Below are 12642 nucleotides of genomic sequence, written 5' to 3'. Positions count from 1 at the left end.
CGTGTCTTTAATTTGGAGCAGCTTATGCATTAGGTTATGCAGACTTCCATGTATGATTAATTGGTTTTTATTATCTGATACTTACTAGCAGTCACTTTGTTGATCTCCTTTCTAGGTCCTAATCCTACACTAGTTTAGTGAAAGAAAGCGCAACAATAAAAGCCACTCATCTCACGGTAGAATGCCTTCCATGAAGGAGAAAAATACTTGTGCTCCTAGATAGTTGGCTCTTGCTTATTCCTTTAGTTTTTTTTTTTTTTTAAAGAGAGTTTTTTTTTTTTTTTTTTTGACTGTCAAGGGGAACTGAACTGTATGATTAAGTTATCCGTACGAGAGCCACTCTGATGGCTTTGCACTTGATTTGGCCTAAATATCTACTGAAACATCGTTGAGAAATATCAAGGCAAATGCCCCCTTCTCCTGTCATTCTATATTGTCATACAAGCATTCCTGACCAAGCTACCATTGCAGTGCACTGGCTGCAAACAGAGTCTGCTAATCCAGATTATTCTAGGAGAGAACAAAGTCGGTCCGGACGTACCGAGTAGACTAGTAAGGAAAGGTAGCAGGCTGAAGCCGCTGAACTTAGCCAGAGTGCACGACATGTATATAGTTCCACAATGTGCATGTACTTGCGAAGAGCTAAACTTCTTGTGATTGAATTTCTATTTGATTTGTGTTTGACTGGTTAGTAATTTTGAAGGTCTTTGCCTGAGTTTAGCATATGGAAAGTTTAAGGTATGCTTGATCTCCTTAAGTAAAGGTCCTGATATGTTGTTCGTGTTCAAGTAAAGGACCTGATTCAAAACATTATTCATTTCTCAATTCTCTTACAAACGATGAAACAATGATAATCTTGTTTATCTATAAGTGCTGTGCTAATTGCATCATACACATCTACGTGGGCGAGGTTGTCGCCACATAAATTTCTCTTTTGGGAAGAACTATCTGCATAGTGTAGGGCTGTGGAATTGGACAGTCTGTGCCATTTTGGTCGCTTGTACATGTAATCACAGAAAGAGTATATCATATGCCTCTCCCTAAAAGCTCTGGGGGATTCTTTTCTATTTTTCATTTTATTATCAATGATTTGAACAGAAAGTACAAACTAACTGTACTAATGCTGGCCAAGCCAAACCACCATGCATCCTCAACCACTGCGGATAAAAACCAGAACTGCAGAAGCGCATAAAAAGGGCTGTTTCACCCTAAATTAGCCAATTAAACATGAAGTGTCTCGGAACATTCATCATGAATTTGTTGACCAAGTTGTACAAACTGCCTTGATGAGCACCAACACCGGAACTAGGATGAACACACCGAACAGATGCCATGAATCTAATCACAAAAAAGACACGAAGACTTCAATAAAAGAAAAACAAAACCTAGTTACTGTACCTACCTATCAAGCCATGATTCCCATCATTGAAGAAACTAAAACCAATAAATTAACGAAACTCGTATCGGAACTTCTATTATACATGTGCATTGATTCATTGGTGCCTCAGCACATGTAAGGCTGCAATAAACAATAGAAAGACACACACACACACTCCAGTTTATCTAGAAAACTAAACAAACGCTAAAAGTGGGCAAAATTTTATTGGATTGGCAGAGCACCCACTCGTCTTGGAAATCAGTTAAGAGGTTCGAGCATAGTTCTTTCCAAGAAAGCAGTTCGTGAATCGAGTCTGAAGATGATGCGCAGAACGTCGTATTACAGCAGCAACAGCCCAAGAGGTACGCTTTCTTGCCTTAGCTCTACTGCTCGTGCTGCTTCCGTCTGCAATTTCATGGCCTTGTTTCATTCTCAATCCTCAAACCCAACCACACCTAGAGAAACCCATATAGGAAATCGACCCTTGAAGTCCAGAGTGAGTGATGTTGAGAATGCCTCGAAGGTGTTCGATGAAATGCTTCAAAGGCGTCCTCTGCCTTCTGTTGTCCGCTTCAATCAACTCTTGGGCCAACTTGCCAAACTGAAGCACTATTCAGCAGTCCTCTCTTTGAATAGACAGATGGGTCTCATTGGAATCGCTTCGGATGTTTATACTCTAAACATCATCATTAATTGCTACTGCCATTTGAATCGTATGGGGTTCGGCTTGTCTGTCTTGGGCCAATTCTTCAAATTGGGTCTTCAACCAAGTGTCACCACCTTCACCACTCTAATCCACGGCTTTGTTCTCCATAATAGAGTGGCTGAGGCAGCAACACTTTTCAGCAAAATGGTGGGGAGAGGTCATTGTCAGCCCACTGTGTTTACTTTCAACACACTAGTGAAGGGCTTTTGCATGATTGGAAACAACAGGGCAGCTATTCAGTTACTTGGGAAGATGGAAGAAAGAGGATGCGAGCCTGACATAGTTTCCTATAACACCGTCATCGACAGTCATTGTAAGGATATACTAGTTGATCAAGCATTGAACCTCTTCACAGAAATGATTACCAGAGGCATTGCTCCAGACGTTGTTACTTACACCTCTTTGATTCAAGGAGTTTGCAATTTAGGCCAGTGGAAAGAAGCTAAAAGGCTGTTGAATGAAATGGTGAGTAAAAATATCTTTCCAGATGTACGCACCTTCACTGTCTTGGTTGATGCGCTTTGTAAGGAAGGGATGATTGTGGAAGCCAAAAGTGTGGTTGAGATGATGATTCAAAGACATATTGAGCCTGATATCATTACTTACAACTCACTTATGGACGGTTACTGTTTGCGAGGAGAAATGGACGAGGCGAAACAAGTCTTTGATCTAATGGTTAGCAAGGGCTCCATGGTTAATGTTCGGAGTTGTAACATATTGATAAACGGATTCTGTAAGCACAAAAAGATTGATGAGGCCAATAAGGTTTTTCAGGAAATGCGTTGTATGGGACTTGTTCCTAATACCGTTACTTTTACCACTCTTATTGACGGTTTTTGCAAAGTGGGGAGGATAAAAGATGCACAAAAGTTGTTCTGTGAGATGCAAGGTTGTGGCCAGCTTCCAAATGTTAATACTTACGCTGTTATACTTGATGGCCTATGTAACAACCAACAACTTTCTAAAGCACTGGAATTGCTTAGAGAGCTGGAAAGCAACAAGTGGGAACTAAATATTGTAATTTACACTATTATCATTGATGGTTTGTGCAAAGCTGGGGAAATGGTTTCTGCTATAGATGTCTTCTCTGGTTTGTCATCAAAAGGAGTACAGCCTAATGTGAGGACATATACCATAATGATTAGTGGATTTTGTAAAAGAGGCCTATTAAGTGAAGCAGAAAATTTGCTAAGAGGAATGGAAGAGAAAGGCTGTTCTCCAAATGATTGTACCTATAACACAATTATCCGAGGTTTTATCAATAACAATGAGACATCAAGGGCTACGAGACTTATTCAAGAGATGCTTGAGAGGGGTTTCTCTGCCGATGCATCAACTATGGAATTGATTGTTGATTTATTGTCAAAGGATATAGTAGATCCTGCTTTATTAGCATTGCTTAAAGATTCAGTCTGAAGTTATTTGAATATTTGAAATAAATTCTTGACCTATGATGATTAGTCTTCCTTTATAGATCAACAGTGTTTGATAGTTACATTCTAGAGGTAACGGTTTTTTTCTGATTGTTATAAACTGGTGTGATTCTTCTCTGAAAGTAGGTACCATAATCCCTATGAGTTTAGATTTTAGTTTGTGTTGTAGTATATATGAATCATGATGTATATATGAGTCATAGTATAAATGTCTATATCATGTATACAATAGGTACTTGAGTGTATAATATAGGTATAGAGACTTGTGTGACAAGCTTTATGCCAAAGGGCAACAAGCATGGCAATTGTGATCATTGCAGCCACCATGTGGAGCTGCAGCCCTCAATCAACCAAGAGAGATTGTTATCATTTTGAGTTTCTCTTAGAGCATTCACACTAGCTTTGTACTTCTATATAAACCCTCCATTGTGAGATGAATAATACACAATTCAGATTCATTACTCTCTCTCTCTCTCTCTGTTAATTTCCGTTTTCCTTAAACACGTTATCAGCACGAAATTGCTCTAGATTTAGAATCGAAATTGACAAGAGTAGAGGACGTTCATCAAGCAATCGAAGTCATTTTTCCAAACCTACAAAAAACCTTCAAACCCTAGCTCATACCAAAGCCCTTGATCCAAGAAGCCCAGAACCGGTTTCAGAACCGCCAGAACCGGCCGGAAACCGCCCGAACCGGCGGACAGAAGTTTTGAACCGCTGTCAGACCGCTGTCGAGTTCTGCCGAACTGCTGCCGAGACCTGCCGAGCAGCTGCGCAGGACCTACCGACAGCTGCCGAGCTGACCTGCCAAGCAGCTGCGTAGCAGCTGCCGGCGACTTTTCCGGCAACTTTCCGACGACTTTCCGGCACTTTTCTGGAAACTGCGGACTGTGGGGTACATAAAGGCCAAGGACTATTTCGAGGTATTTCTTACTAAAAGTTCCCGCTTTTGAGTTTTACATTTTTCCTATGTTTCTTTTTCTCGGGAACTTGAAATTAGAAAGCGGAATCGTAGGGATTCACGCTATACGAACTAAGAGCGTTCGTAATCAATGAACTAAGAATGTTCATAAGACTTCGGACTAAGAGCGTTCGTAAGCATCAATGTATGACTATATAAAGCGGAATCGTGGGGATTCACGCTATACGAACTAAGAGCGTTCATAATCAATGAACTAAGAGTGTTCATAATATTCGGACTAAGAGCGTCCACAAACATCATTGTTTTGGTCTAATCCAAATATTCTTGGAAATTAATTTCTTGGTAGCATAGCTCGAAAATCTTATTATTTTAGTTTTCGTGGAAGTTTAAACTCCGAAACTAATATATCTTCTCTTCTTATTCTCAGGATGTCGAATGAACCTAGACTCGACTTTCCAATGCTTGACTCAACAGGCTCGGAATACCATGGCTGGGTAACCGATGTTGAGAACCATCTCACTGCAAAAGGGATATTGCCCATAATCCAGGCACCTGACCAGGGCCTTGTGTTCCAACGAACACCCACAAAGCATGCTCAAGCAGTAATCTTGATGAGACGCCACATGGATAAATCTCTCAGATTAGAGTACATGTCGATCAATGATGCAAGAGATCTATGGGTAGCGCTAGAAGAGCGCTTTGGAAATATCCAAGCTTCCCTCCTGCCCGACTTGAAGGTTCAGTGGAACAACTTACGCTTCTCCGACTTCAAGTCTGTTGTTGAGTACAACTCTGAAGCTCTTCGCCTCAAAGCCATGTTGAGATTCTGTGCAAAGCCCCTCACAGAAGAAGAACTAATTAAGAAGACTCTCTCCACCATCCTCGTCTCAGCAATTGTGATATCAAAGCAATATCGCACTGAAGTCAATGCTGGACGAATTACGAGGTTCAATGAGCTCATCAATATTTTGTCGGTAGCTGAGAAGCACGACAACATCCTCGTAAAGAATTATAATTCAAGGCCCGCTGGAACCAAAAGCGTTCGTGAGGCGAATTATAATGCACCCAAGAGAGGGCGCAAGGAGCGGTACCCTACTAATAGGGGACATGTGTACCCTAATAACAGGGGACATGAAGGACGAACGGGTCCATATAACCGCCCCAATAAAGAAGGAAACCGCAACTTTAGAGCTGGCACACGTGGTGGCAACTCCACACGTGGGAGAGGTGGATATGGCAATACCATGGGCCGTGGAGGTCGCACCATGAGATATGGTAGTAACAGAACCCCTCCGAGGGAATATCCACAACGTGCACAACCTGCACCTCAAATGAAGGGAGATAACCATAATGACATGTGTCATCGATGTGGATCAATTGAGCATTGGTTCAAGCAATGCCATGCAAGCACCCAACTAGCTGAAAGCTACAAGGAGTATAGGCAATTGAGAGATGAAGATATCAATCTTGCTGAAGATGAAGATATCAATCTTGCTGAAGATGAGGATGGTGAAGAGATCACTCTCACCACTGAGGACTTTAAAGCTGCAGATAAAGAGCACGAGGATGCCGCAGACTTTAATTAGAATAGTCCTTTCTATTTTCCAAGAACGGCAAATGTGCCTTAGTCAAATGACAATTGTATTAAAACTCTTTCTCATGTGGCGCATCCATTGTAGTATGATGTCTAGGAAAGTAATTGAGATCGGGGTACTTAAGCGAGCCTCGCTCCACCAACATCTCTCTACTTTCCTGGTCATATTTCATTGGAGTTACCAAACGGATTGAGTAAACTACAATTTGTCTAAAAATTTGATTTTATTATAGACTTTGGGAAAACTTTGATGTAATCATTGGTTATTTTCCTTATTAATAAAGTGTCGCATTATTATTCAATGTCATGGACATGTGTTTAATTCCGAACTTTATTATTTGAAAGGTATAAGAGCCAATGGTTTTCATGTGGAAACACATTGTGAGAATGGACAAGAATTCCTTTGCATTACCTCTAATGACTACGGACATAAACGAGTATTAGAAAAACTTATGTGTCGCTCTAGTGGGTTGTATGCAACCACTATTCAAGTCATTGAATCAAACCATGTCATAAAAGATGACTTATGGGATTCTGACACATATAGGCTTTGGCAAGAACGTTTGAGATATCCAGGTTGTGATATGATGCTCCGTATATTAAAGACTTCACACGGACATCCATTCTTCACAACGAAAAGAAGTACGAACCAAAGATTGGTCCAAAGAGTTACTTCTAAAAGATATCATTCGTTTTGCAAAGCTTGCTATTTAGCAAAAATAGGATTGAGACCATCCTATGCAAAGGACACTAAAGAAAATATACCATTCTTGCAAAGAATCCAAGGTGATATTTGTGGACCTATTCAACCAACTTGCAGACGTTTAAATATCTCATGATGTTGGTTGACACGCAAACACACTAATCACGTGTTGTGTCATTGTCCATCTATAAAAGCTACTTATGCTATACTCATAGCACATATAATATGACAACGGGCTCACTCCCCGGATCATCCTATTTAGTCAAATGGATTTTGACTATGCTAGAGAGTTTACATCGAAGACTTTCGATGGTTATTGCAAAGGGACTGATGTTAAACATCACATTCCCATATACACGCCCAAAAGGTCTCGCGGACATAACTACGATGGTAGTTCAGACATTGGTGATGCTCACCAATCTTCTTATATCCGCTTGGGGTGATGCAATATCGCATACAACTATGCTAATTCCTCTATGACCTACCGCCACTCAATGTATCCCTGCGTTACAGCTAGTGACTGGGTACAAATATTTTGTACTTACGCACATTCGAGTGAATCATTTATGTGCCAATGTGAGCTATTTATGTGCCAATTGCGCCGCCACAGCGCCTATGGTAGGTCCTTAAAAACAAGTGAGCAACTTAGTTGGCATTGAGACTCCAACAATCGTCCGCCACTTAATGCCCTTGCAAGGCGATCTCCTTACTGTCTGATTTACGGATGTCACTTTGATGAGATAGTCTTCCCGTCGTTAGGGGGAGATAAGAACACGAATGTTCAGCAGGAACGACAGGAATTGTCGTGGTCTGTCCCCACTATGTCTCATCTCGATCCCTATTAAAGTGACGAGATCACACACATTTGCTGCAAAAGTGCCTGCAAGGAAGGACGTCCCTATAAGAGGATGTAGCGCCACCCTACACAGAGGTAGGCAAGGCGCCAACGTCATAGAAAGTGGCACTCTGGCGTTACAGGCCATGGCCCCAGCTAGGATGCGTGGGAAGCCCGTGGATTCGAAGGATATTTTGGCATCCTTAGATCATCGACACTCAACATCCGTCTCATGAGTATCTTCTGGATTATGGTTATCGTTGGGGGACGCCTCAACGTCAGAACCTATTCCTGAGAATATAGAGCTCTATGAAAATTACACTAGTGTACATGAGACATGGAATAGAAACTCCATCATAATTGATGATGTAGTTGCGCATTCTGTTGCGCATGAGTTTGTTGAGACCGATGATATCGAACCACGCTCCGTTGAAGCATGAATACCAACGTAGAGAAATTTAGCCTAAATGGAAAGATGCGATCCAGATTAAACGAAGAGGAAGGTCTTTGAGCCAGTGATGCCAACACCTCCTTACATAAAACCTATTGATTAATGGGTCTTCGTTAGAAAGCGTGTTGAGAAAACGAGATGGAAATCTCGCCTTATGGCGCAAGGCTTCTCACAAAACGCCCTGGAATTGACTACGATGAGACATATTCTCACGTAATGGGTGACATTACATCCACTACCCTGTCAGTTTGATAGTTTCCAAATAACTGAACATGCAGCTTATAAATGTGGTCACTATGTATCTCTATGGGGATCTAGATACGGAATATACATGAAAGTTCATAGTGAAACTTTATTTACCCAAATCAAGTGGCTCTAGACCACGGAGCGCGTTTGCAATAGAATTGAAACGCTCACTAAAGTGACTACTTGATTGGGAAGGGATATGCCCGTGCAGTTCCATAACAAGTTTCGGATTCTATCACGGTTTTCATGTTGGACATGATCTTCATTAGAAGCCCTTAAAGAGTTAAGGGAAACTGTTGAACACTTGAAATCCGAGTTTGAGATGAAGGATTTTTGGGGAAACACAATTAAGCCTCGGTTTTTTTAACTTGAGCACCGTGTTGATAGATGCTTAGGCATTTTGACAAGGTCAAGCCTTCAAGCACCCCATGATCATTCGTAGTCTTGATCCTGAAAAGGATCCTCTTCGTCTGAATGGATGATCAGACGAAGATGTGCTAGAGAGGCTGAAGTGCCTTACTCAAGTACAATAAAGCGCATTATTGTACTTAGCTCAAAGCACAAGACTGGACATCTCACTTTGCCATAAACTTGTTAGCTAAAGGTATAGCTCTGCGCCAACGCAACGCCATTAGATTGGTGTAAAAAGATATCTTTCGATACTTGAGATGTATGATTGATATGGGCTTATTCTATCCCTACAACCAGAAACGCCGCCAAAGCTGGCTTGCGTTTTCTATCCCCACCCCAAAACAACATAAGTGTTTTAGAAGGTTTTGCTGATGTTGAGTATCTCATAACCCATACAAAGGTCTTCCCAAAACTGGTTAAGTGTTCACTATGGGTAAAGACCGCGATATCTTGGAGGTCTACATAATAGACCTTAGTCGCTATATCTTCGAACAATGCAGAGATTATTGCTCTTCACGAAGTGGTTCGTGAATGTATATGGATTGGATCCATAGTTACGCATGTTCGAATAGTTGTGGTTTGAAGTCTACCACAGATGAGCCTACAAGCAATTAGGATAATGCTGCTTATTTTTGAACAAATGAAGCAAGGCTACATCAAAAGTGACAACACCAAGCATAAGCAGCAACAACAGACTCTCCTCAAAGATTGAAAAGAATCAAATCCAATCAGAGGATAATGTAGCGGACTTATTCACTAGAAGTCGTTACATAAATCCACATTCGAGAAACATGTGAAAAGCATCGGATTGGAAAGGTTATCCGAACTCCCATGGTTGAAGCAATCAGGGGGAGATATCGACATCAGGGGGAGTTATGATGTCAACATGGTCGATCTCGAAAAGTGAAGGACGTGTTGTTCTCTTTTTCCTCCTCGAGCTTGTTTTTGTCCCACAGGGTTTTACACTCGAGTAAGGTTTTAACGAGGCAACGGATGAAGCGTCACCGCCAAGTTTGAGCGGCACAAAGGGAGATGTCTATATATATGGTCTCGAAATGTGAAGAGTGTGTTGTGCTCTTTTTCCTTTTCGACCGAGGTTATTTTTGTCCCACAGGGTTTTTATTACTCGGCAAAGTTTTTAATGAGGCAACGAGAGAAGCACCACGTTTAGGACACAAGGAGGAGTCTAAATCAGGGGGAGTATCCAGAAACATACTCCACACTCAAGGCGCGTTGTACTCTTTTTTTCCTTCGACCAAGGTTGTTTTTCCCACAGGGTTTTATTACTTGGCAAGGTTTTTAACGAGGCAACTTAAAAGCGCAAGGCCTAGACAATACTATTGACATGAAATATCCAAGGGGGAGTGTTGTAGTATATATGAATCATGATGTATATATAAGTCATAGTATAAATGTCTATATCATGTATACAATAGGTACTTGAGTGTATAATATAGGTATAGAGACTTGTGTGACAAACTTTATGCCAAAGGGCAACAAGCATGGCAATTGTGATCATTGCAGCCACCATGTGGAGCTGCAGCCCTCAATCAACCAAGAGAGATTGTTATCATTTTGAGTTTCTCTTAGAGCATTCACACTAGCTTTGTACTTCTATATAAACCCTCCATTGTGAGATGAATAATACACATTTCAGATTCATTACTCTCTCTCTCTCTCTGTTAATTTTTGTTTTCCTTAAACAGTTTGTAAATTTTATATCCAAAAAATTTTTGATATTGGAATTAGGCACCCATCTTTTTACAGTTGTCTCCTAATCTCTTCATTGTTCGATTCTACTGTATGTTAGAACATTTCTGTAATGCTTCAATGGTGATATATGTTCTAACTTGAACATTTTCGGGCAACCCAGTTTTATTGCTAATGTTTGTCCCGAAAGGTATGTCTAAGCGTGCAACTTTTACCTGTACGTAGAAGAGTGCTTATTTATAAAGATTCCATAGTATGGTTATAAAGGTATGTCTAGCTATGTTCTTTTTTTTTTATTTTTTTTTTTATGGTAACGGGGGACAAAAACTACCGAGAGCTGCTCATGCTTATGAGAGTTTCCATTCGGTGCTTTCATTGCACAGATACATTTACTAGATATGTACAGCCATGTTTCCAGGGCACTTGGGGCGATCATGGATGGTAATGTGACGTCACGTCATGAGGCAGGTGGGTGGCTTTAAGAGAGCTTGTTCAGCAATGACCAATGAGCACTGTGACACTGTCTCACCATTTCTGCGCTCTTTTTTAATGATCATTGGCTTTGTTGTGAGGTCATAAGACAATTACATTCAAGCTTCTATGTTTCAAGAGACTAAGAAAGTGCTTTTTCTGTTTTTGTTGTATGAAGCTGTGGAGAGCTTTGCAGTGATTTTGTTTGGTTATAGTGTAGCTCTTGGTCCCCTCCTCCTTTCTAGTTCTTTGACCTGTTGAATTTGATTGCGGCTGGTTTTAGTTTGCCATATTTTTTCTCATTAATGTTAAAAAGTGTTCTTTCCTCTAGATGGAAATCTTATGTTGGGTTTGGAGTTTGGCATCGGAGTGTTTATGTCGTGAAAACGGTTTTTATTAGTTATTTAGTCTCAGAAAGTTGTTACAGCTCCCTATTAAGCATTGGAAAACATACTTACTCTCAACGGCCTAGGGAGCTAGTTGTAGATGTTTCTGAGCTAAACTATTGGGGAAAATCTAAACCTACATGATTCATTGCTTTGGTATTTCAAGTGTAGCTTTAGTGTTTTCTTTTACAGGTTTTCTTTGTTTACCCTGACCCTATTCATTAATTTTCTTGTTGTGGATATTCATAGTTGCATGGATGTATTTGCTAGAAAAATGGGAGAGTAAGAAGAGTTTTGTTTCAGGATTTAATCTGTGGCGGTGTGGTATCTGAATATTGTGTTGCTTTCTTCCCGTCTCTCATTACTGCCATCTAGTTCTTTATCTACACCTACTGAATGTAAAAGTAGTGGCACTTGTACTGGAAATTTCTGATTGTTCTCTTTTTCTTTTGATAGGAAAGGTACTCAAATATCAGTCATTGGTATTCATCAGAGCTCCCAAATCTGTACAGGAAGTGATAAGTGATGCTGATGGAGAGAACAAAAGAGAACTTTATGGCACGTTTACTTACTTGGAATGGAAAATAATCATGAATCGGAGACAAGTGGAATGGGAGAAGAAAAGAATCGGTATTGATTCCGGAGGAATGATTCCTAAACCCATCTCCTCCCTTCGTAATCGAATTCCTGAGTATTCAGGAATCGATTCCTGATAAGGAGGTGGGACCTACATCTATTCTGATTCCTTCATGTGTTAGTAAACGCAAGATTTCTTTTACCCGGAATCATTCCGATTCCTTTATGTGTTAGTAAACACAGGAATGTTTTTACCCCGTAATCATTCCCTTTCCTTCCAAGTAAGTTAAATGCAATGGGAAATGCAATATGGTGCAAGATTGCAAAAACATTTCTCAGAAAGTAAAGGATGGTCTTATACAAGTTGAAGAGTATCAACGAATCATTGAACGGGAACTGGAAAGTAACTGTACTGAGCGTTCTTTTCTGACAACCAATACAGACTGGTAGCAAACTCCGGTTCAGCAACTTCTTCGTGGTTGGCCTTCAGAGTAAGCAACTTCTTGTCATGGCTGTTGGCTCTTGTTGTAGCTTTTCGTTGAAATCTAAGTTTGTTGAGGCCTTAAGTTCATTATGGCAAAGGTAGAGGCACGTGTTAAGGTGCACGAGATTTGCACGTGATTTCTAAGAACCACGTATTCATGTTTTCTAAACCTAAACCGATACTTTGTAGTGAACATGATCGACAGTTTTGTTCATTCTTACAAAATGTCCCTTTAATAGTGGCAAGATCCAACTCCTGAACCCAGTGGCTGAACTCATCTACCTTCTATAATCATAGCACTATACCACAAGTGAGGTGTTGATCAATTTGCCTCAG

General features: G+C 40.6%; 1 protein-coding gene across 1 annotated transcript; it reads left to right on the top strand.

Annotated features, from left to right (window-relative positions):
- The first annotated feature begins 1387 nt into the window (after positions 1-1387).
- On the top strand, positions 1388-3673 carry LOC133733565 (putative pentatricopeptide repeat-containing protein At1g12700, mitochondrial). Its single transcript, XM_062161194.1, has one exon. It carries the CDS (start codon positions 1698-1700, stop codon positions 3498-3500), a length of 1803 nt encoding a protein of 600 aa, XP_062017178.1. The 5' UTR covers positions 1388-1697; the 3' UTR covers positions 3501-3673.
- The last annotated feature ends 8969 nt before the right edge of the window (positions 3674-12642 follow it).

The sequence above is a fragment of the Rosa rugosa genome, chromosome 2 (assembly GCF_958449725.1).
Source record: "Rosa rugosa chromosome 2, drRosRugo1.1, whole genome shotgun sequence".
In the NCBI taxonomy this organism is placed as follows: domain Eukaryota; kingdom Viridiplantae; phylum Streptophyta; class Magnoliopsida; order Rosales; family Rosaceae; genus Rosa; species Rosa rugosa.
Note: the sequence above shows the minus strand (reverse complement) of the source record. Positions and strands in the feature narration are given on the sequence as shown.

Bases quoted from the DNA above. Each gene is read 5' to 3' on its own strand.
- LOC133733565 (XM_062161194.1), top strand. From the start codon at position 1,698: ATGATGCGCAGAACGTCGTATTACAGCAGCAACAGCCCAAGAGGTACG.